Source organism: Pleuronectes platessa (genome assembly GCF_947347685.1).
Source record: "Pleuronectes platessa chromosome 2 unlocalized genomic scaffold, fPlePla1.1 SUPER_2_unloc_2, whole genome shotgun sequence".
Lineage (NCBI taxonomy): Eukaryota > Metazoa > Chordata > Actinopteri > Pleuronectiformes > Pleuronectidae > Pleuronectes > Pleuronectes platessa.
Window position 1 is genome coordinate 35,666 of NW_026518867.1, and position 24,617 is coordinate 60,282.

General features: G+C 44.9%; 4 protein-coding genes across 34 annotated transcripts in view; all 4 read left to right on the forward strand.

Moving 5' to 3' along the window:
• The window catches only part of LOC128436287 (NACHT, LRR and PYD domains-containing protein 12), a 38,096-nt gene extending 15,820 nt beyond the window's left edge, over positions 1-22,276 (forward strand). For 5 of the 9 annotated variants that reach the window (XM_053418053.1, XM_053418054.1, XM_053418056.1 and 2 more), the window contains 3 exons: positions 16,694-16,867; positions 17,233-17,406; positions 21,420-22,276. In XM_053418053.1, the coding sequence (XP_053274028.1) occupies positions 16,694-16,867; positions 17,233-17,406; positions 21,420-21,441 (370 nt within the window). In that variant the 3' untranslated portion in view covers positions 21,442-22,276. Of the gene's footprint in view, positions 1-257; positions 1,253-15,202; positions 15,597-15,983; positions 16,158-16,693; positions 16,868-17,232; positions 17,407-21,419 lie in introns of those variants that run through there. The other 4 variants (XM_053418059.1, XM_053418061.1, XM_053418058.1 and 1 more) reach the window with 3 other exon arrangements.
• Positions 3,851-5,363, forward strand: LOC128436291 (uncharacterized). The gene is made up of 3 exons (XM_053418087.1): positions 3,851-4,247; positions 4,342-4,602; positions 4,780-5,363. The coding sequence occupies exons 1-3, from the start codon at positions 4,211-4,213 to the stop codon at positions 5,091-5,093; spliced, it is 612 nt and encodes a 203-aa protein (XP_053274062.1). The 5' UTR covers positions 3,851-4,210; the 3' UTR covers positions 5,094-5,363.
• Positions 8,757-15,029, forward strand: LOC128436289 (protein NLRC3). 23 transcript variants are annotated; one of them, XM_053418076.1, is made up of 9 exons: positions 8,757-8,773; positions 9,106-9,190; positions 9,424-9,515; positions 10,554-10,691; positions 10,773-10,910; positions 10,992-11,129; positions 11,206-11,343; positions 13,255-13,469; positions 13,686-15,029. In XM_053418076.1, exons 4-9 carry the CDS (start codon positions 10,561-10,563, stop codon positions 14,876-14,878), a joined length of 1,953 nt encoding a protein of 650 aa, XP_053274051.1. In that variant the 5' UTR covers positions 8,757-8,773; positions 9,106-9,190; positions 9,424-9,515; positions 10,554-10,560; the 3' UTR covers positions 14,879-15,029. The 23 variants fall into 23 exon arrangements, with proteins under 23 accessions (XP_053274051.1, XP_053274056.1, XP_053274038.1 ...); XM_053418063.1 differs by lacking the exon at positions 8,757-8,773 and adding an exon at positions 11,425-11,562 and having other exon boundaries at positions 9,100-9,190; positions 9,401-9,515; XM_053418062.1 differs by lacking the exon at positions 8,757-8,773 and adding an exon at positions 11,425-11,562.
• Positions 22,277-22,715: 439 nt separating the features above from the next.
• Positions 22,716-24,355, forward strand: LOC128436290 (translocon-associated protein subunit alpha; the record flags this gene model as incomplete). The annotated part of the gene is given in 1 exon segment (XM_053418086.1): positions 22,716-24,355. A coding segment is annotated over 1 exon segment (67 nt), but the record flags the coding sequence as incomplete, so codon positions are not given.
• Between the last annotated feature and the right edge of the window lie 262 nt (positions 24,356-24,617).

Sequence of the window (24,617 nt, forward strand, 5' to 3'; positions counted from 1 at the left end):
ATTAATCTGTGACATTTTAAATATTCAGCTACTTGTTAAAACACTGACTTTAGTTCTGGATTTCCTAAACTGATCTGCAGGACAGAGACCGGGTCCAAATAATCTATTTGTACTGAATCAGGACTCGTTTTTAGTCCAACATGTCTGATTTCATATTTATCTTCCATGTTATGAGTCTGTGCTGACATGAATATGTGTCTGTTATTTTCACACATGAACTCAGTTTAATTTACAGTTAAGTTTTATTCTTTATCCAGGTTGATGAACTGCAGTCTGTCAGAGATCAGCTGTTCTTCTCTGGCTTCAGCTCTGAGGTCAAACCCCTCTCATCTGAGAAAACTGGATCTGAGGTTCAACAACCTGAAGAACTCAGGAGTGAAGGAGCTGTTTGATCTAAAGAAGAGTCCAACCTGTCGACTGGAGGATCTGAGGTCAGTAGATGGTTGGAGTCAGTCCACGCTGCTTTCATCAGTATTTTACTAAACAAACTTTCAGGTTCAGTTGAGCTGATCTCAGAAAGATCTCCTGGACATGTTGAAGTGTCTTCAGGCCTCAGTGTTTCCTCAGTGAAGCTGTGAGAGGACAATGAGGACAGACGTCAGGATTGGACAGAGACACAGAGAGACAACAGTCGGCCAATCAGACGAGCCACAAGCTGCTTGGGATCATGTGATTGAGTTGACGTGAAGACGACAGTTGTTGTTGTTTTCATGTGAACAGGAAGTGAAGCTGGACCACAGCTGACAGCCTCACACGAGGGACAGAGACGGTGTCGTCTTCATCTGATCTGAGACAGTTTGTCCTCTCACTTCATCAGTGAAGAACTGATCAGGTGGATCTTTGTCACAGCTCTGAGATCAGTGGGACTGAAGCCTCTCCTCATCACATGGTAACCAGGAGCTCTTTATACAGAGCAGAACCTCTGCTGAGGTCCATCTGTCTCCTCTGGTCCCAGTTTGTCAGAAGCAGATGTTCATCAACACACAGTGAAACATGGCTTCACCTGTAACAGCAGTAAATCCACCTCTCAGGTGTCCACTCTGCACTTTGACATGCAGAGGACACACACTGAGCTCTTAGCATGTTCATTCCAACACGTGAACATGAAGCAGAGAGGAAGCTGCTCCACCTCTGAACAGGACTGAAGTCCCTGCTGCTCTTTCTACTGGATGAGCTGCATCACTGACTCACAGCTGATGAAGTGAGTCTCTGTAACACTGATGTCTTCTTCTCTCAACAGGTGGAGCTGGTTGTGAAGCTGAGTGTGAAGAGGACAGTGTGAAGAGGACAGTGTGTGTGGACGGAGGCTGAGCTGTTTCCTGAGGATCCAGAGGCTGAAGCAGCAGCAGCTTGTGTGTAGAGCGGCTCTGACTGGGCCTTGTTACTGGGAGGCAGAGTGGAGATAGAGCTCCAGAGGAATCAGAGGAGGTGGTTGTAATATGTAACTTCACCACTAGATGGCCCTCCACACCGATCGTGTTTATTCACATGAAGAATGTGTTTATTGACATGACACAACACAAGCAGAATATATAACCCCTCTATAAAGAGTCACATATATGTGTTTAAGTTTCCTTTGTTCTGTTCCACCTTTGTCCCTCAGTCTGTCTCCATGTGTGTAGAACCACATTCTGTTTGTTTATGATCTTAAAGTTCCTGGATTCACGTCACAAATTGATTTAGTTCAACACAAAGTTCAACACAATCAAATCACTTTGAGTTTAAAATCAGAGTTTTGTCTTTGACACAAAAGATCAAAACTCTGGATTTAAAAATGGGACGTTTTCATTTCTGCATCAGGTGCAGAGCGGTGGTGGCTTTTCTACTTTTGACCCACAGGTGGCGCTGCAGTATAACAGCAGCACATCCCAATCAAAGCCTTTATATTCAGTCTATGAGTCAAACACATGGATCATTTCCTCTGTGACAAACCAGATGTAACGAGAAGAAAAACATCTCAGAGAGAAAAGTTCTGTTTCTACTTGTCTCTGCTTTAATGCTCAATAAACATCCTTCCACCGACTTCACTGGAATCATGACTCAGCTTTTCTTTCCTCTTCAAACAAACTGGTGGAAACATCTCGTCCTTGGTGCAGGTAAAAGAACAAAATCACCAGTTTGACATAATGGAAACCAGCAGAAGAAAAGTGAATGAGACATTTACAGTATGAAGAAGAGTCGATGAAGAGCAGAGCATCTTTAAGTCTCTGAGGAAACTGTTTAATAAACATTTTATCATATTTAATAGAAAACTGACCGGACGGGAAATGAAAAGCCAGCCGATCTGCTCCCATGTTAACAAACCGGTTTGGCAGCTTAGCTGCGTTTATACAGAATTTTTCTTTCACACACACACACACACACGTTTCTTATTCTCGGTCAATCTTCTAAATGAACATTTCTGTGATCAACACACAACTTTTCCACTTGGTGTGAATCTGAGCCTCTTTTAGTTCATATCTTTGGTTTGACAGTAAATGTACGTTACACATTCCACTGCCTCGTGTGGCAGGAGGTTGTTTCTGTGAAAGCAGCTCAGATGAAACTACTGTATGTTAACTGTCAACAGCCAAACAGACAGACAGTTCCATCAGGATATTTACATTCACAATCCTTATGAGAGCAAATGTTCTAACTGCTCTTTAAAAAAATCTTCTATTCACCACCGTTGATCCTGAACTGGTTGTTTTTTTACCCGGTGTCTCACAGACGAGGTCTCCTGTGTTTTAGAGCAGTGATTTTCAACTAGTGTGCCGTGAGAGATCGTCAGGTGTGCCGTGGGAAATGACCTAATATCTAGTGTCGCCCTCCTCTCCACGCCACCGGAGGCTCGGTGTGCGGCACGCCTCGGGGGGGAGGTCCTCGTCCGGGGCGCCTCACGGCGTCGCTGGTGCGGGGGCTTTCTTTCTCTTGGACCGTGGGGCGGTGTCCGTCGCCGGTGCGGAAGACGGGGAGCGGTTGGAGGGGACCGGGTACGGCGGTCGGCGGCTGCTACTCCGGACTCGTGTCGGGCCCTTCTCGCGGATCACCTCAGCTACGGCGCCCGCTGGGGGAACCCTCCGTTCGCGCGGGGGGGGGGGGGGGGGGGGGGCGGACCAGGGGAATCCGACTGTTTAATTAAAACAAAGCATCGCGAAGGCCCACGGTGGGTGTTGACACGATGTGATTTCTACACAGTGCTCTGAATGTCAAAGTGAAGAAATTCAATGAAGCGCGGGTGAACGGCGGGAGTAACTATTGGCACTCAAAACAGGTCAATGTGAGGAGGTCTGTTTTAGACAGGGTAAAAAGGTGCTGTTCTAAATGATCCTTGTGGTATTTTGACCAGACATTTCATTAAGACCCCAAGGAGCCATATCAACTGTGGTGAAATGGGCATAATATGTCTCTGTTAAATAAAGTTTTGTTAAATCAAAGATTGTTTCATAAATCTGATTCAATTTGTGCTCATTAAAAGATCAGAGTGATAAAGGGCTGAAAAAATTTAAAATAGTGCTTTTTAATACATTTATAAACTATGTTACTAATTATATGTACTGTGTTAGGCCATAGAGGGTCATTTTGTGTCATTTTGGTTTGTGGTGTGCCCCAGGATTTTGCAAATGTAAAAAATGTGCCGCGGCTCAAAAAAGGTTGAAAATCCCTGTTTTAGAGGAGAGCTGCATCTTACCCTGCAGTTTCCAGCCTGGTAAAGACCCAGTCATTTACTGGGTGAAGGTGGAACCAGGAAACCCTCGTGTCCACTCCTACTACAGAGCCAGTTTGATCTCCAGAGCGAGCGCTTCAGAGGCCGGACATCACTGTTAACAGATCAGATCTCCAGAGGAAACGCCTCCATCAGGCTGACGGGGCTGCAGCTTCAGGACCAGGGAAGATACCAGTGCTACATCAGCATCATTGATGGAGTCCACAAGGAGTCATTTATCAACCTGAGAGCAGATGGTAAAGAAACTCACAGTGAAAACACAACACAAATACTAGAAATGATATTTGTCTCTTGTTGTTGTTCCCTTGTTTCACATGTGTACTGTTGGGTTGAGTTGAAGCTGATACTGAAGCATTGGACGTCTCGCTGCTTGCCGGCACCATTACCTCTTTGAAACATGGTTAGTCACTAAAGTGCAATGCATCCTGGGACAGGTTGGACGGGGACGGATCCACTCGTTGGAGCTCGGTCTTCAAATGCAGCCCCTGAATTGAGACACAGCTGATGTCAGCAGCTCCACATATTGGCTCATATGTGACATGTTGAATAATTAGCGCAATAAGTCAAATTAATGAAGAACAGAGCACGAGGCAAAGATGATCAATGAGTTCTAAAAGAGAAATGTTGTCTTGCAGCTCCGGTGCGTCACGTGGACATTGAGCAGGTGGAGGACAGCTTCACCTGCCGCTCAGAGGGGATCTACCCCGAGCCGCAGCTCACCTGGTCCACCAGGCCTCCGTCCAACGTGACCCTTCAGAACCAAACCTCAGTGAAGGAGACGGAGCAGCAGCTCTATGAGATCAGCAGCACAGTGACACTGTCAGACAGAGACTCTGTTCTGATCTGCAGCATCAGCACTCGCAGTGGGAGGAGGAGCGCGGTGTGGTATCAACCCAGTACGTTGAATCTGCTCTATGGAACTGAACCTTTGCTTGTTTCACCTACTGCTACATATTCATATCTGCTCCTACAGATAACTCACATCTGATGATAGAACATGTTCAGAAAGTCTCATCAGAGCCTGAAACCACATTCTGACCACGATGATATTATTTGATCTCTTTTCTTTTCAGCTCTCGTCCATGTGTCACCGAATGAAACAACAACAACAATCAACTGCACTGCTCCAAACACCAAACCCCCGACACACTGGGTGTGGAAGTTCAACCACAGTCAGATCATTGTGGACCAGACCGGGGTGGACGGCCCCCCCAGGGTCTCAGAGCAGTGGAGGCAGCAGGTGGAGGATGTGTCAGCGTCAGGCAGCCTCACGCTGCACCACTTATCTTCAGATCACCAGGGAACGTTCACCTGTGAACTCAGTAGTGAAGAGGAGACGCTCTTCATCAACAGCTACGTGACGATAGAGGAAGGTAAGATCCCATGAGACCAGAACTGATGATGAAATCCTCAGAGCGACTGTCAGACCTGAGGCTGGTGCAGTGAGTCCTGGTTCCTCCTGGTGGAGCAGATCCCCCAGGGCTCCGTCCTCCAGCTCCTCAGGAGCATCATGTCCACATGTTGTCAGGAGAACACACAGGAACCAGGAGGACACACACACACACACACACACACACACACACACACACACACACACACACTTTACACTGAAGACACATCACTGCACTTTGTTGATGCTACAGTTCTTCTCTCTGAATTACAGGTTCTTCAGGTTCAGTTGCAGGAATTGTGGTCGTAGTCCTCGTTGTGTGTGTAGCATTAGGAGCTGGAGCAGTATTATTATACTACTGTATAACACTAAAGGTAAATATTAATACAGACAATAATTCTTCCATTCACTATTATGCGTTTTTCTTCTAATGATTATTTTTTTTTAACTCAGAGAAAACAGATCATCCACAATCTGAAGCTACAGAAGAAAACTTTACAGTAAGTTTACTGTTTATTCTGATAATTTCAATATTCTGCTCTGAAGAATAACCCTGTTGTCATGGAGATGCTGTAAACAGCAGACACATCCTAAAGCTTCAGTTTCTGAGAGTTCCTTCAAAACCATATCGATATTAGAGTGAAATAAAATCTGATACCGATATATCACTAAATAAATTTATGAAAAAGATTTGACAATGATTCCTAAGATGTTGTTATCAAACCCTTACGGCAAAGAAAAGCAGCTGAGACTTGATATTTTACAGTTTCACCATAAACTGTATTATTAATAACACAAATACAAAGAACTTTAATTAAAAATTGTGTATTTATGTATAATGTATCTATTAGTATCGTTCATTCTGTAAAATGAAAGTTTCTATCTCAGTGAACATGAAGCAGATGTGTCTGTGAACGTCTCAGATAATTTCATCTGATATTTCTGTCATTTCCTGGAGGAGAAGTTTGTTTCAGGTTCGTGGAGCAAAAGCAAAAACACAAAGAAATGCATGATATGAAAAAATAAGTTCAATGGATTCAATAAGATTAAGAGAAAAAGAAAATGTCCTGATGTTTGATAGTTTCACATTTTCTGTGGTTTGTGTTTATGACTGATGAAGAATAAAGAGATTACGGTGAGATTTCAGCAGCTCTGAATTTTCTTAATTTTGTTTACAGGTCAGAAAATGAAGAAAGTGATGAGAGCACGTCATATGAAAATGAAGAAAATCTGCTTGAGACAGACAAAGACAAACAAATACCTCAGGATGAAGAAGAGGAGCTGAACACGTAGAAGATGAAGACGTCATCTTGGAAACACGAGGAGGTTCCAGATCTTTAGGTGATGAGGTCGACGTCTGGTTCCAGGTGAACGAGTCCGACCCAGACAACATCCTGCTGCCTTCTTCTTCTGTGAAAGACCAAACGGCTTCAGTCCCTGAACCATCAAACCCATTTGAACCCAGCTGCTGGTTTGAGGTGGAGACATAGTGTTGCTCTAAGTCTGTTTTAACTCTGGACAACATCCGACAGAGACTTGAAAACCAACAGAACCTGAATGAAACAGCTGAGACCAAACTAATCTGACACGTTCAGCAGACTCACAGAACTGAACCAGGTTAAAGCTGAATTATAATAATTTAAAGCTCTGGAAAGAATGTACAGATTTGTATTTTACATTTTGTACTGTTTTGTATTTGCACATATTTTTACGAAACTTTACTTCATCGACTGTTATGGCACATTTAGTGTTTTATTAAAATGTATTTATATAAATCTGTGTGGTATCTTTCTGTATTTGACACATTTAGGATTTTACTCATCAGGGGATGAAAAGCTTAAATACAGAACAGAAGAGGACTGCTCATGACTTTGGTGAACTTCTATCTTGTCCTCTAGCGCCACCTGCAGTTCCAAGCTTTCATTTATCCACTGAAATCTAAATGAATCTCCAGATGTCTTCTCCTCTGGCTCCACCGTGTGGTCACTGGTTGTTCCAACACTTCCTGAGATCTTGTGTTGTTCCTCTATGATCATGAACTTCACCCTCAGTGGAAACACTTGTTTCCTTCAGGAGACAGAATCACTCTTTTCTTTTCTCCTCTTTCACTGGATCACTTCCTCCTTGACTTCCCGCCCTCGTCCTCTCACACTGATCATTGGTTCATCTCAACACAGAGAACACGTGACTCTCACTGATCGATGCAATCAGCTGCTTCTACTCTCGGTTCGTCACGTGTCACCGATGTTTCTTCTTTTCTCCGACACTTTTCTTTTCGACACATTTTCTTTGGACCACAAATCAAATTAAAATACTAGTTTAATTATTCTTTATTCTGTTGTCAACTTTTGATTAACGAAACACAACTATGCACCTGGACGGACCCACAAATAATAAAGAGGCAACAAACTCTAGACCTGTGTGTGTGTGTGTGTGTGTGTGTGTCATCACGGCCGGCTTGATCTCTGCGTACAGCTGCTCTGTCATCCCTCCGTCGTCCTGTGGACTCACCACTGCACAACCAGAGCAAACACACAGAGCAGGTTAGTGTAGACAACAAACTCACACACACAAAAACACAAAGAGCTCACACACAAAGGAGTTTGTCTTTTCACTGGTTCCTCACAGAATCCTTCATGGACCTTGTCGTGTTCTTTTATCCCAAATATGAGAAGAGCAGGTGTCTATTGGTTCAACAAGTTTTTATTAAGAAGCAATGAAAAGATATGAAAAGGTTCAGCACAGCAATGAGCACCCAACACACTGCCCCGGCCCTCGAGCAGCACAGGGTCAAGAGTCGCGCAGAATGGACGGTGGTTGTAATATTTACAACAGCATGTGTAACAGGATTGGTCAATTACGAGGGGGGGGGGCGTGGTTTAGACTTGGTTCTTCCTTGATGGTGCTCAGGTGTAGTCCCAGCCTCTTGGCACTGGAATCAGGAAGTGATGAGGAGCCGCTCCCAGTTCAGCTCCTCCTTTCACAGTCACTGGGCAAATCTTCACATCATGACAGTTTGATTCTGTGTTTCATAAACAAGCCTCGACTCAGCTGACGCTTTGTGAGTCTTCAGTGAACATCTGCATTCTACACACTACACAACACCTTCCTACCTGCCTGTCAGAACCTGAGGCAGCTGCTTGAACTCTGTGTGATGATGAATAAAGATAAGGAGTTATGCTTTAATATGAAAAGTGAGGTATGAGAACAAGTTAGAGTCCAGTGTATAGTGTGTCACAGAGTTATCACACAACAGGCAGCGGCTCTTATCAGACCTTTTATCAGGACAGGTGTGTGACTGAACAACAATGTGACGCACACACATTCTAACAACACTACGCAGCAAAGGTTATTAATAAATCATTTGTGTGAAGGACTTATATCTGAATCAAACTGTTTCTGCTCCCCCCCTCCTTTCTTTTATTGGAATCTCCACACACACACACACACACACATACACATAGATTTCAGTCTTAACAACCTTGCTGAAGCCGTGCTACACATTGAGGGACTGGTCTCTCTGAGTGGTGCTGGGTGGAGCAGCTTGATGGAATCTAATGAAGTGTGACCTCCACTGAGGGACCTGCTCTCGAACCTGCAGCGTGTGGTCCGTCCGAGTTCCTCTCCTCTTTGGTCCAGTCACACATGATGTGTGTGCTCCTGGTCCTGAAGTGAAGGTTGAGGACGACCACACAGTTCAGCACCATGATGAACACCAAATACCTGAGACACACACACACAGACACATACACACACACACATACACACACACACACACACGATGTATAAAGACGATGAAGCAGAAAACTAAGTACTTCATCCCTTGTATCTTAGATTGTTTGTCTTTATTAGGTGTGTGTGTGTGTGTGTAAATTTGGACGATAATTGGTTGAGCCCTTATTCACACCTTATTCTCTATGAAGATATAAACCATAATATGTCATGTTTTTATGTGTGTGTCTCCTCCCCCCCCACAGAGCAACTGACATGTGATTTCTTGTAAATGCAGAGAGGACGAGGAAGTGAAACATAAGGTGTGGTCAGGCGCCATTTTAACAACACAACGCAGACAGTGAGACAAAGTTCACAGTCCGGTGAGTGTTAACACAACAACTTGTTGAATCTATCATTTCACTGTCACAGACTCAGAGTCAGTTTTCTACCTGTGGACTGTAGAGAGAAGAAGAGTCAGGACAAACTTCTGTCCTCACACGGACACACAAGTAAAGCAGGAAGTGTGTGTGTGTGCGTGCGTGTGTGTGTGTTTGTGAGTCTCCTCCCCCCCCCCCCCCCCCTCCTCACAGAGAGATTGTGGTTTGATTTCCAGTAAATGCAGAGAGGAGGAGGAAGTGAAACAAAGTGAGGTCAGACTCCATTTTAACAACACAACGCAGACGGTGAAACAACGTCCTGAGTCCGGTGAGTGTTAACACAACAACATGTTGAATCTATCATTTCACTGTCACAGACTCAGAGTCAGTTTTCTACCTGTGGACTGTAGAGAGAAGAAGAGTCAGGACAAACTTCTGTCCTCACACGGACACACAAGTAAAGCAGGAAGTGTGTGTTATGTTGTGTCGTGTCGTGTTGTGTTGTGTTGTGAGTCGATGGAGTCGGATCCTGTCTGTGTGTCATTTTAACTCTGGGTCCAGACTGTGAGCCTCTGGTGTTGAACTGAACTTGTTGACGAGTTGTTTCCATGATGTTTACATGAGTCTGATGAACTGGATTCAAACCAACACCCATTGACGTCATGTACTGGTTATCAGGACCTGATCAGAACACGAAGGGGTGGGGCCCATGCCTCTCCTTAGCCCCACCCCTTCTTTACCGCTGTAGCGGAGACGTGTCCTGTGGGGTCGAGTGGGTGGAGCCGAGGGGCGGGGCTCTATACCTGTCCAAACCGGTCCTGACAGATAACTCACTTCGAACGGAGGGGGTACCCAGAATGCCTTGCGAGTCACCGGCCACCTGGGAGAGAGATCCGTTAATGTAGTATTTCCTCCATTAATAACAATTTAAAAATTACATTAATGACTGTAACATCTTAGTTTATTAATATTTCAATGTTTTATGGTCACTTATGTTTTTTTAAGAGTTCCAAACAACCCTAAAAAAACACTATCGTTAGCATACTAGCGTTAGCATGCTAACTAGATGACTATTGAGAATGTAACGGCTTCTTGAAGGACTGTCTCTAATCGCAGGGGAAGTTCCAACCACAACCCTGTGTGACACACACACACATACACACACACACACACGCACACACACACACAGAGTCACGTGATTTCCAGTAACTGCCGAGCAGGGGCGGAGCTGCCAGTGAAAGTGAAAGTGTTCAGACTTAGTTTTATCTGTAAGGAGCAGAGGACACGTGAAGTCTGAGGCTGGTGAGTGTTCAGCTACATTTATATTATATGTGTGTGTTTGAGCTCTCACTGTTTCTCTTCTCAGACTGAAGATGAGTGGATCTAAGGAGGAAGAGGACAGAGCAGAGTCTCCAGGGTCCAGCTGTGTGTCTCTGCATAGTGACATGTCCAATGATCATCCTCCTCTACTCTTCAGTAAAGAACCTGGACCCTCACACACAAAGTAAGAGACCTGCTACAAATATGTGAACTTCCAAACTGAATCCTCAGAGATGAACCAGTAAATAATGTGTTATGAATAAAGACATGTTTGTGTTTGCAGAGGTCAGGACCACAGACTGAGAGCAGAGTCTCCAGGGTCCAGCTGTCTGTCTCTGAGGAGTGACATGTCCATAGATCATCCTCTGTTGTTCAGTAAAGAACCTGGACCCTCACACACAAAGTAAGAGACCTGCTACAAATATGTGAACTTCCAAACTGAATCCTCAGAGATGAACCAGTAAATAATGTGTTATGAATAAAGACATGTTTGTGTTTGCAGAGGTCAGGACCACAGACTGAGAGCAGAGTCTCCAGGGTCCAGCTGTCTGTCTCTGAGGAGTGACATGTCCATAGATCATCCTCTGTTGTTCAGTAAAGAACCTGGACCCTCACACACAAAGTAAGAGACCTGCTACAAATATGTGAACTTCCAAACTGAATCCTCAGATGAACCAGTAAATGTGTTATGAATAAAGACATGTTTGTGTTTGCAGAGGTCAGGACCACAGACTGAGAGCAGAGTCTCCAGGGTCCAGCTGTCTGTCTCTGAGGAGTGACATGTCCATAGATCATCCTCTGTTGTTCAGTAATGAACCTGGACCCTCACACACAGAGTAAGAGACCTGCTACAAACATGTGAACTTCCAAACTGAATCCTCAGAGATGAACCAGTAAATAATGTGTTATGAATAAAGACATGTTTGTGTTTGCAGAAGTCAGGACCACAGACTGAGAGCAGAGTCTCCAGGGTCCAGATGTCTGTCTCTGAGGAGTGACATGTCCATAGATCATCCTCTGTTGTTCAGTAAAGAACCTGGACCCTCACACACAGAGTAAGAGACCTGCTACAAACATGTGAACCTGCAAACTCTCCACTTTCTCTCAGTTTTTATTTGGTGGAGGTCACTGCTTGTAGCTCTAAATATGTTTTTCATGTTGGTGTGTTGATGCTGACCACTGAGGTCACTTTGTTCTCGTAACATTATCTTAGAAGAAACCACATTAATTGTGGACAAAGGGGGACGGAGTAGCTGCAGGGCCCCAGCTGATCCAACAGGTGATCTTCAGTGACACAGGTGGAACAATAGAAGATGTCAGGAGTCTGAGGCAACATCAACATTACTGTGTTTTAGTTTTAAACACAGTAATGTTGCTATATTTCCACCTCACACATAAAGTAACAGACCACAAACCTTCAACCTCCAAACTGCTCTCTGTTTATTTAGTTGAAGTCACTGCTTTTAACAGGAGATGGGCTCTTAAACCAGGTGAAGAAGATTCTCTCATTAGAAACCAGGGTCACACTCATCTTACTCTGTGGAGGTTAGCAATGTAAATGAGGTGGAGTCATTCTGCATCGAGGTCTGACAGAGAAGCAAGTTGCACCATCCACTCATCTAAAGAAACTCTGTGAATCCCAGTGACCATAATAACTTCTCCCAGGTTTCTCTTTGAGGATCTTTAACGGACTCCAGTGTGTTTGTGGCTCAGCTCATTAGAATCTGCTCTGTTGAAGCTTCATGACATCATCCTTCTCTCTGTGACCTCTGGGTCTGGTGCTGGTTTAGTTCTGCTGGACGTCACCACAGCGTTCCACACAGTCAGACATGTTTGTAAAACACCTGGAGGTGGAAGTTGGTCTTCATCGTCCAGTGTTGAGACGTTTCTCTTCCTTAATGAGAGACTGAACCTTCTTTCATCCTCTGCTCCATCGATTGTTGTGACCATCAAGGTTCAATTCATGAACCACTTTTATTTTCACTGTTCCTGAGACTTCTCTGCTCGATCCATCAAAAGTACAATCGTCTTTCTAACTTTAATGCAGACGACAGAGTTTTATCCTCCAGTTCCACCTGACGGCTGCAGCTTGCCCCAATACATTTTATTAACTGCCTTTATGATATCAAACCCTGGAGCTTTGTACAAGTCAATGAAAACAAAGTTCATTATATTTGACCCTCAAAGCACTTGAGACCCTTTACTCTGTGACACCCAGCAGCCAGAAGCCCCATGTTGTCAGGCTCTGTCCGTCCAGACCTTTCTTGTGAACGGGATATCTCAAGATCGCCCTGAGGGACTTTCTTCAAGTTTGGTACAAATTTTCTCTTAGACTCATTGACCAGATTTGGGAGGTCAAAGGTCACGGTGGCCTCACAAATCATGTTTGGCCTCTTGAACAGGACGTCCCAAGTCTGTCTTCAGGAAGTTCCTTCACATTTCGACCTCTTGTCACTTGGTCTTAAAGATGAACTGTTTAGATTTCAATGGTCAAAGGTCACTGACCTCATGAGTCTGGAAACAATTTGCAGTATTTCTAGTTTTAACCTGTTTGTCTTGTGCTTCTCATGCCTCCATTATTAATCAGTTTAAATGTGATTTATAAAAATATGAGTTGCCAACTTGTTACTCTGGAGTCTGCCTGACTTCAGATGCTTAACTTCAGTCAACTTGAAGCTGTCAATCAATCATGACAAAAAGACAACCTGTGACTGTGACATGTGAGTGATCAGGACATGTCTTCACAGGGAGAGGAAGAGGAGTCATGTTTCTGAGGAGGAGCAGTCGTCCTGCTGTGCTTCGTGTCAGGACGTCCTGAAGGATCCAGTCTCCACCAGCTGTGGACACTGGTTCTGCAGACAGTGCATCACCTCATACTGGGACCAGTCTGGTTCTTCAGGAGACTCCTTCTGTCCCCAGTGTGGACAAAGATCCAGAACAGGAGCTGGAGGTCAGACAGCCGGTCAGAGCAGCACTGTACATGTGTCTGCTGATGTCTTCACTTCTGACAACAGCACATGTGGTTTTATTTTGTTCCTTCATACAGCATCAACATTTAACATCGTTAGAAAAGCACAAAGTTAAAAAGCTTTTATTTTCTGTAGTTTTTCTGTATCTGATGAAAACAATCAGCAGATTCTCAGATTCTCTGTCTCTCACATTGTTTCTTGTCTTTCAGCAGATCGTGGTCTGCAGGAGGTTTCAGATGAACATAAGCTCAGTGTGAGGAGGACATGTGAACATGTGACTGAAGGAAGTGATGAAACAGGAAGTAGAACCCTCCTCAACAGGATATACACTGAGCTCCACATCACAGAGGGACAGAGTGAAGAGGTTAATACTCAACATGAGGTGAGGCAGCTTGAGACGGCTTCCAAGATGAAGATCCTCCAGGACACTCCCATCAAGGTCCACGACATCTTTAAAGCCTCCACTGACCAGCAGAGCAGCATCAGAGTCGTCCTGACCAACGGCGTCGCTGGAGTTGGAAAAACCTTCTCGGTGCAGAAGTTCACTCTGGACTGGGCAGAGGGTTTAGAGAACCAGGATGTGGGTCTGCTGGCTGTGCTTTCGTTCAGGGAGCTGAACCTGGTGAAGGACCAGCAGCACAGTCTTCTCACGCTGCTCCATGTTTTCCATCCAGAGTTACAGAAGCTCACGGCAGAGACGCTCGCTGTCTGTAAACCTTTGTTCATCTTTGACGGCCTGGATGAAAGCAGACCTTCTCTGGACTTCAACCACAGGGAGCTTGTGTCTGAGGTCACACAGAGGTCATCAGTCAACGTGCTGCTGACAAACCTCATCCGGGGGAATCTGCTTCCCTCGGCTCTCGTCTGGATAACCTCCAGACCTGCGGCGGCCAATCAGATCCCTCCTGCATGTGTTGACAGGGTCACAGAAGTACGAGGCTTCACTGACGCCCAGAAGGAGGAGTACTTCAGGAGGAGGTTCAGTGATGAAGAGCTGTGCAGCAGAATCATCTCACACATCAAGACGTCCAGGAGCCTCCACATCATGTGTCAAATCCCAGTCTTCTGCTGGATCAGTGCTACAGTTCTGGAGCACATGTTGACCACAGACCAGAGAGGAGAGCTGCCCAAGACCCTGACTGACCTGTACTCACACTTCCTGCTGGTTCAGACAAAGAGGAAGAACAACAAGTACGGTGAGGGACATGAGACGAGTCCACAGCAGCTGACGGAGGCTGACAGGGATGTTCTTCTGAAGCTGGGGAGGCTGGCACTTAAACATCTGGAGGAAGGAAACCTCATGTTCTACCAAGAAGACCTGGAGCGGTGTGGTCTTAATGTCACAGAGAGGCCTCGGTGTACTCAGGAGTTTGTACTGAGATCTTCAGAAGAGAGTGTGTGATCCTCCAGAAATCAGTCTACTGCTTTGTTCATCTGAGCGTTCAGGAGTTTCTGGCTGCAGTCTACATGTTCCACTGTTACACCAAGAGGAACACAGAAGAACTCAACAACTTCTTGGGAACATATGGGGACACAGACATTACCTTCTCCCTGGATGACCTCCTGAAGAGAACCATGAAGAAATCCCTCACCAGTACAAATGGTCATCTGGACCTGTTTGTTCGCTTCCTTCACGGCCTCAGTCTGGAGTCCAACCAGAGAGTCTTAGGAGGCCTGCTGGGTCGGACAGAGAACAATCCAGAGATCATCCAGAGAGTCTTAGGAGGCCTGCTGGGTCGGACAGAGAACAATCCAAAGATCATCCAGAGAGTCTTAGGAGGCCTGCTGGGTCGGACAGGGAACAATCCAGAGATCATCCAGAGAGTCATCAACAACCTGAAGAAGATGAAGAGTGATGACATTTCTCCTGACAGAAGCATCAACATCTTCCACTGTCTGACTGAGATGAACGACCACTCAGTTCATCAGCAGATGAAACAGTTCCTGACGTCAGAGAACAGATCAGAGGAGAAACTCTCTGAGATCCACTGCTCAGCTCTGGCCTACATGCTGCAGATGTCAGAGGAGGTTCTGGATGAGTTGGACCTGATGAAGTTCAACACATCAGACCAGGGTCGACTGAGACTGATCCCAGCTGTGAGGAACTGCAGGAAGGCTCAGTGAGTCTCTGTCCCTGTGTGTGTGTGTGTGTGTGTGTGTGTGTGTGTGTGTGTGTGTGTGTGTGTGTGTGTGTGTGTGTGTGTGTGTGTGTGTGTGTGTGTGTGTGTGTGTGTGTGTGTGTGTGTGTGTGTGTGTGTGTGTGTGTGTGTGTGTGTGTGTGTGTGTGTGTGCACATCTTGTGTGACCTTTGACCAACTGAATCTGTTGAGTTCCTCTGTTAGTCTGAATGAACGCTTGAACGAAATCTGAAAGGATTCTCTTGAGGAGTTTTTAAAATGTTCATGAGGCAAAGAGGGGATTTACCAGGCTGAGGGTCACATGATCATGTTTTGTATGAATGTTGTGTTTTCTGATTTTTTTCTAACAGATATTTTCTTTAAATACAGACTCAGTGGTTGTCGACTCTCAGAGACTCACTGTGAAGTCGTGGCCTCAGCTCTGAAGTCAGACCCCTCACATCTGAGAGAACTGGATCTGAGTGGAAACAAGCTGCAGGACTCAGGAGTGAAGCTGCTGTGTTCTGGACTGGAGAGTCCAAACTGTCGACTGGAGACTCTGAGGTCCTTAAATCCTTCTTCACTTTTCAGACTTTCTTTCTTATTGGGTCATTATTTATTTAAATTGTCTCAGTTCTGCTCTGCTCACTGTCCCTCAGTCATCTGTCACTCACCCAGCCTGTCAGTCACGTCCACCTCATCAACTCCATTCACCTGCACTCACCTGCTCCTGATCACTAAGAAAGTGTCAGTAAATAACATGTGGACTGAGGCCGAGCACTCGTCCTCCTCAGGTTTTCAAAATAAGACACATTCTTATTGAAACACGTTGGACAGTTGATAAGTATAGAAACAAACAGGAAGTGACATCAGGAGCCATCCCTACTTTAAACAGTGTTTAATTACACAAACCTGCTCAGTGACCAACACACAGAGAAGAAGCTGATGAATGAAACAATGGTCCAACATGTCTGATCTGATATTTATCTTCAGGTCACAGACTGGACTGAGGTCAGCAGCATGTTGAGAGTCTGTGTTGACATGATGACGATCCACAACAACAGGAGGACACATTCTAATATTCATATTTCTTTATTCAGGTTGGAGGGCTGCAGTCTGTCAGAGATCAGCTGTTCTTCTCTGGCTTCAGCTCTGAGGTCAAACCCCTCTCATCTGAGAGAACTGAATCTGAGCTACAACGACCTGAAGGACTCAGGAGTGAAGGAGCTGTGTGGTTTTCTACAGAGTCCAACCTGTCGACTGGAGACTCTGAGGTCAGTTCACTGACTGACTTTTGTAGATCTCATATCTATAAAACAACATTTATGCAGAATTTGTCTCATTTAATTTTAATTTAACATAATTCTTGAATCCATTAATTAATTAATCTGTGACATTTTAAATATTCTGCTACTTGTTAAAACACTTAGTTTAGTTCTGGATTTCCTAAACTGATCTGCAGGACAGAGACCGGGTCCAAATAATCTATTTGTACTGAATCAGGACTCGTTTTTATTCCAACATGTCTGATTTCATATTTATCTTTCATGTTATGAGTCTGTGCTCACATGAATATGTGTCTGTTATTTTCACACATGAACTCAGTTTAATTTACAGTTAAGTTGTATTCTTTATTCAGGTTGTGGAGCTGCAGTCTGACAAAGATCAGCTGTTCTTCTCTGGCTTCAGCTCTGAGGTCAAACCCCTCTCATCTGAGAGAACTGGATCTGAGAGTAAACTTCCTGAAGGACTCAGCAGTGAAGGAGCTGTTTGATCTACAGCAGAGTCCAACCTGTCGACTGGAGACTCTGAGGTCAGTAGATGGTTGGAGTCAGTCCACGCTGCTTTCATCACTATGTTACTAAACACAGTCAGTATCACAGATCCAGGGTCTGTGCTACCAAGCAGGATTTGTGGTTATCAGGTTAACTTCAGGTTTAGTTTTTTCAGTTCTACGAAGCTCGTCCACTTCTTAACGAGGTAAATCACCATGGTAACTTCTGATGAACAGCTAACCTGCTCCAGGTTAAGTTGGAGATCAACCAGTATAGAAGCTCCGCCCACTGACCACAGTGACTCTACACTGTTGTGTGGTGCACACTCTCCTTAAAGGGACGGATAAGGGAAGTTTAAATCAACGTCTGGTTGGTTCAGTTGATCTCTAACTCACCCAGAACATCTCAATGTCTCCAGACTCATCCTGTCCCCAAAACACCAGATGACCTCAGCTTCCTGCAGACAGGTCCATGTGTGTGTCCTCAGAGACAGTGAGTCAGTGTGTGTCCTCAGAGTCAGTGAGTCAGTGTGTCCTCAGAGACAGTGTGTGTCCTCAGCAGTGTTGCCATAGTTACTTTTAAAAAGTAACTTAGTTACTTTACAAGTTACTTGATTTTAAAAGTAACTAAGTTAGAATACAAGTTACTTGATTAGTTACATTCAGCAGCTGCCGACAACACCCCCGCCGCCTCAACATAAAAATGAAAACCGGTTTGGCCAACACTCACTTTATTAGAACCCCCCTCCCCCCCCACGCGAACGGAGGGTTCCCCCAGCGGGCGCCGTAGCTGAGGTGATCCGCGAGAAGGGCCCGACACGCGTCCAGAGGCGCTGCCGCCGACCGCCTTAAGGCCGAATTATAATCATGTTGCACGCACGCATGCACGCAAGACACGCAACATGCCGTTTGTCTAACTACACGACAACGCGACGCGAGCCTCACGCAGCCCGCAAGGCTTGTGATTGGTCTGCTTACTACATCCCGTCCGGAGTCTAGCTTCCGGTTTCATGCCCCACAATACGCGGAAATCACGGAAGATTTAGAAGAACGAATATGGACCAAATAGAAGAGCACTTGGCAGAAGAGATCCGAAAGTATGACCACTTGTATAACCCGTCACTGACTGGCCGATTTGTCCGCCAGAAATAGGCTATGAGGAGCTGGAGTGGCGATGTAAATAAAGATTCGACAAAGAAGAAGACGTGTCTTCTTTTTGTGTTTTGTTTTCGAAAAAAAAAGTTACTCCGCCTAGTGTTCTGGCGGTGAATTGCGTTGCAACACGCGCAGCACGTTAGAGAAGTATAAACCAAAACGAGTCCGTCGATGCAGCTGCGTGGCCTTCTGCAGTCGCAGGACTATAATTCAGCCTTTACCCGGTCCCCTCCAACCGGTCCCCGCCTTCCGCAGCGCCGACGGACACCGCCCCGCGGCATACTAGAAGGAAAGCCCCCGAACCCCCCTAAAAAACCGTCGAGGCGTGCCGCACACCGAGCCTCCGGCGGCTAGGGGAGGAGTCGGCCTGTCGCCCTCCTCACCACGCCGCCGGAGGCTCGGTGTGCGACACGTGCCCAGCGGTTTAACCACAAATACCGAAATAGTAACGCAAGCTGACTTGGACAAGTAACTTTAATCTGATTACTGGTTTGGAAATAGTAACGCGTTAGATTACTCGTTACTGAAAAAAGTGGTCAGATATGAGTAACGCGTTACTAAGTACAGGCATCACTGGTCCTCAGAGACGGTGTGTGTCCTCAGAGTTAGTGAGACAATGTGTGTGTCCTCTGAGTTAGTGAGACAGTGTGTGTCCTCAGAGACAGTGTGTGTCCTCAGCAGTGGAGATTTTAGCCTGAAATTTTTGGTGGGGTAATTTTGTATGACGTCATGTCATCGTCACAAAAATAGAGGTAGCTGATTATTATAAGCAGTAGGCCTATAAAGACCAGTAAGATATACTATGGGCTGCATTTTGAGTGGCAGCAGGGAGCAGAAATCCTGTTTCATATACATTTCACATGCTTTAGCACTCAGCGCGACACAAAGTCTTTGCCTATATTACAGCATTAAAGTAAAATGATAGCAACAAAATAAAAAGATTAACGATGTAAACACTGAAGGTAGCAGACAAGTTTAGTTTTGACTGTAACACGTTACTACACATCGACATCAATACTCTGAATAAAGAGCTCTAGGAGACATAATGCTACTTTAAACAGCTGCCCTTAAAATGCAGATGTAACTTTAAATACTCAGGTTTCAGTTGATCACAGTAAATCTGTTACTGCAGAATAATTATCTGTGTAACTTAGTCAAGTAAAATTGGTTGGTGAGTGAAACCACTTTACATACCATTAGATATCTTACGTGGTGGAGCTTATTCTCCAAACACACTCATCCTCATCAACTCTAACGCTTTTCCCCGCTAGGTGGACCGGATCATGTCGGTTCATGTCGGGTCAATAACTCCGTATGGTCCCGTTAGCATCGCCTGCAGGCTAGCGGCAATAAACTAACAAGGTACCTGCTCATCACTACTAACACATAAATACAAAACTAAACTTGACTTACCACAGAATCGGGAGCGCAGACGTCTTTAGCTTCTCTGTCAGGAAAACAAACCGAAGATCAAACCATATTATTCATCCAATCTGTGAGTGAAACCTCTCTACATCCCCGGTCAGTGTTCACTGACGGGGGATAGCATGTTAGCCTGTTAGCTCAGGTGCAGCCGAGCAGGCAACAGGCTCGGAGCTGGAGTCGCGTTTCGCATTATTCAAGTCGAGTTGCTAGGCAGATTTCGTGGGGCTCATCTGAAAGTGCCCCAGCGTGTCCTCAGAGACAGTGAGACAGTGTGTGTCTTCTTCTCTTCCACTCGTCTTGTTAGTAAACAACAGATTCAGATCTCGTGGCCTCGAGTGATTTATCTCGTTCACACGTTATTATGTCGCGGTCAATTAATATATTTTTACCAGATACCACCAGGGGGCGCTGTAACTTACACATTGACACGATCCAGATGTTTTACCAGCTGTTCTTCCTGCATTTAGCAGCTGTGACTGAGTTTCTTTTATTCTGGATCATGTGTTTGTTCTCCTGATTTTTATTATAGAACAGTTTGATCCTGGTTGTGAAATATGAGGCTCTGCTGTCAGTCAAACGGTCCATGTCTGTGATTTGTCATACACAGTAGACCCCGCCCCTTTTATGTGCACGCTCAGATCTCGATGAGGAAAACCTGAGTTAACTTAACGAGTTGATAACCAGCGTCATGTGACCACTTAGCCTGACTGTGTCTGTCAGGTTCAGTTGAGCTGATCTCAGAAAGATCTCCTGGACATGTTGAAGTGTCTTCATAGTTCAGGCCTCAGTGTTTCCTCAGTGAAGCTGTGAGAGGACAATGAGGACAGACGTCAGGATTGGACAGAGACACAGAGAGACAACAGTCGGCCAATCAGACGAGCCACAAGCTGCTTGGGATCATGTGATTGAGTTGACGTGAAGACGACAGTTGTTGTTGTTTTCATGTGAACAGGAAGTGAAGCTGGACCACAGCTGACAGCCTCACACGAGGGACAGAGACGCTGTCGTCTTCATCTGATCTGAGACAGTTTGTCCTCTCACTTCATCAGTGAAGAACTGATCAGGTGGATCTTTGTCACAGCTCTGAGATCAGTGGGACTGAAGCCTCTCCTCATCACATGGTAACCAGGAGCTCTTTATACAGAGCAGAACCTCTGCTGAGGTCCATCTGTCTCCTCTGGTCCCAGTTTGTCAGAAGCAGATGTTCATCAACACACAGTGAAACATGGCTTCACCTGTAACAGCAGTAAATCCACCTCTCAGGTGTCCACTCTGCACTTTGACATGCAGAGGACACACACTGAGCTCTTAGCGTGTTCATTCCAACACGTGAACATGAAGCAGAGAGGAAGCTGCTCCACCTCTGAACAGGACTGAAGTCCCTGCTGCTCTTTCTACTGGATGAGCTGCATCACTGACTCACAGCTGATGAAGTGAGTCTCTGTGACACTGATGTCTTCTTCTCTCAACAGGTGGGAGTCTTTGTGGAGCTGAGTGTGAAGAGGACATTGTGTGTGGACGGAGGCTGAGCTCTGTCCTGAGGATCCTCAACATTTTAAAACTAACAATTTAGTGGCACTTACTTATAGGACTTTGTAGTTTTACTTTGCCTTTCTTGATTCTTGTTGATCTGGGATTGTACCTTCATGGTTGATGCACTTATTGTAAATCGCTTTGGATAAAACCGTCAGCTAAATGAAATGTAATGTAGAGGCAGAGTGGAGACAGAGCTCCAGAGGAATCAGAGGAGCTGGTTGTAATATGTAACTTCACCACTAGATGGCCCTCCACACCGATTGTGTTTATAAGCAGAATATATAAACCCTCTATAAAGAGTCACATATATGTGTTTAAGTTTGTCTTTATTATTGTCCACCTTTGTCCCTCAGGCTGTCTCCATGTGTGTAGAACCACATTCTATGTATATGTTTGTTTATGATCTTAAAGTTCCTGGATTCACGACACAAATTGATTTAGTTCAACACAAATTTCAACACAAATTTCAACACAATCAAATCACTTTGAGTTTAAAATCAGACTTTTGTCTTTGACACAAAAGATCAAATCTCTGGACTTAAAAATGGGACGTTTTCATTTCTGCATCAGGTGCAGAGCGGTGGTGGCTTTTCTACTTTTGACCCACAGGTGGCGCTGCAGTATAACAGCAGCACATCCCAGTCAAAGCCTTTATATTCAGTCTATGAGTCAAACACATGGATCATTTCCTCTGTGACAAACCAGATGTAACGAGAAGAAAAACATCTCAGAGAGAAAAGTTCTGTTTCTACTTGTCTCTGCTTTAATGCTCAATAAACATCCTTCCACCGACTTCACTGGAATCATGACTCAGCTTTTCTTTCCTCTTCAAACAAACTGGTGGAAACATCTCGTCCTTGGTGCAGGTAAAAGAACAAAATCACCAGTTTGACATAATGGAAACCAGCAGAAGAAAAGTGAATGAGACATTTACAGGATGAAAAAGAGTCGATGAAGAGCAGAGCATCTTTAAGTCTCTGAGGAAACTGTTTCATAAACATTTTACCATATTTAATAGAAAACTGACCCGAGGACGTTTTATACAAACGTAGATGAAGATTCTTGTTGTACGTTCTCGACCACCACCTCAGAACAACCACCAGGGGGAGACTGTAGCAGCCTCTGGGAACAGCTGCATGCTGGGAGATAATAGATGATGGGAGGTTCCCGGCAGAGACAAGGGACAGAAAGTGTCTGAGAGATGATGTCCTGAAGACAGTGGACATGTTGGGCCTGTTGTGTTGAACAGTTTGTTACTTTGTGGAGACACTTGTCTCAACTTGATGTCACTTCCTGTTCAAGCCCGTCTCAGTTCTTTGTGACTTCAGGATCAGAAATGTTTGACAGAGTCAGTTCCTGACAGGCTCCAGTTCTCACTGTGTGGAGAGGTCATCATGTGACTTTGTGATGATCCTCAACACACGTGTGTCTGATACATACATTTATCTTTTATTATTTATCAGTTGATTTCATTCATCCACAAAACAAAACTTTTTTTTATTCAAACACACAAGAAGAAGAATCTGATCTAATCTGCAGCTGTTTCACAAGATGTTCATTAACTACGAGGTTTCTCTGGCCTCCTCTCCAGAGGAATCAGAGGAGGTAAGCTGCTCCGGGATCAGCTGTCACACAGTGTCCAGTCCTCCATCCTCCCTGTGTCTGGAAGTGACACAGCATCATCAGTGGATCTGCTGCTGCTCTGTCCTTTGACTCAGTATCTGCAGACATACTCAGGCTCCTCCACTCTCTTATTCACATATTCAACTCAATGTTATTTGTATTTCACCAAATCACAACATATCGTGGCATTTCACCTGCAGGTTGAGAGAAGAGAGACTGGGGGAAAAGGAGAGAGAGAGAGATCAGGAGCAGGTGAATCAACCACTAGTTTTTATTAAGTCAATAATAGATGAGATACAAATAGATGTAATTAATTGTAATAGCAACTCACATTGGTTGATTGGGGTGAAAGTATCTCCTGGTCAACTTGTTAACCTTCATCCAGAAGAACAAGAACTCACAAGATGTTGCTGCGGATTCATGAACTCCTGATTGGGATTCTTATGTTTATACGCAACATACACATTTTACAGAATATAAGCTCTATATCACCTGTGAATGTGACCTCATCAGCACCTTAATCTACTATTTGTACTTTCTGGTTCGAGGGAAAACTGCATTACGTTGTACTTGTATTACAGGAAATGACAAAGTTGAATCTGACCATTTTATTTCTCATTGTGAGACGGAACCTTTTCAACATCTTCAGAGATTAATTCATGGATCTTGATAAAAAATCCTGACGTGTAAGAGGATTGATATTTATGAGAACATTTGTTTTTATTCTGATTTTCCCACCAATTCAATCAAGGACAGAACTCTAGAACCAGACAGACTAAACCGGACAAAACTCTAGAACCGGACAGAACTCTAGAATCGGACAGACTGAACTGGACAGATCTGTAGAACCAGACAAACTGATCCAGACAGAACTCTAGAACCTGAAAGAATTCTAAAACCAGACAGAAGTCTAGAACAAAACAGAACTTTGGAACCAGACAGAACTATAGAACCAGACGGACTGAATCAGACAGAAGTCTTGAACCGGACAGACTGAACCAGATGCTAATGTCGAGCTAATCTCGCGATAAGCACATGGAACCATCGACACGACATCGACCACGGCAAACAGCGCTGGGGATGTCTTTCGCCAGCGGAGCAACTATATCCGGTCGGTGTGTTTAAAGCGGAAGTGAGTGTCGGACACTGAGTGAGAGCTGCCGCTGGTTACTGCCATTAAAGATGAAGTTTCTTCCCAAACTGCTGCTGCTCGCGCTGTTAGCCTTCCCCGCTGCGCTGCTCACCAGAGGTAACCCGATCCTATACCTTACCCTAACCCTCCGCTGGAGACAGGCTCTGGTAGCTAGCTGCCGCGGACGTGCTAGCGCTAGCAGCTAACTAGCTCCGTGAACAGGGCGGCCTCATTTAGATCTACCTGGATTTGACTGTGTGATTCGTGGCGCTTCCCCGGACTCGGTGGTAGTTTGTGGTCGTGAAGTGAAGTGAGTTCTGTCCCGTGAAGGTGTATGGAGTTGAGTGTTAGCTGCTAGCTCTTAGCTGTTAGCGGCTAG

Excerpts from the sequence above, each read along its gene's own strand:
- LOC128436289 (XM_053418063.1), top strand. The coding sequence starts at position 10,561 with ATGAGTGGATCTAAGGAGGAAGAGGACAGAGCAGAGTCTCCAGGGTCC. Across the intron at positions 11,130-11,205 it reads CCTGGACCCTCACACACAAA|ACATGTTTGTGTTTGCAGAG; the intron begins GTAAGAGACCTG and ends TTATGAATAAAG. Across the intron at positions 11,563-13,254 it reads CCTGGACCCTCACACACAGA|GGAGAGGAAGAGGAGTCATG; the intron begins GTAAGAGACCTG and ends ATGTCTTCACAG.
- LOC128436291 (XM_053418087.1), top strand. The coding sequence starts at position 4,211 with ATGTCAGCAGCTCCACATATTGGCTCATATGTGACAT. Across the intron at positions 4,248-4,341 it reads TATTGGCTCATATGTGACAT|CTCCGGTGCGTCACGTGGAC; the intron begins GTTGAATAATTA and ends GTTGTCTTGCAG. Across the intron at positions 4,603-4,779 it reads CGCGGTGTGGTATCAACCCA|CTCTCGTCCATGTGTCACCG; the intron begins GTACGTTGAATC and ends TTTTCTTTTCAG.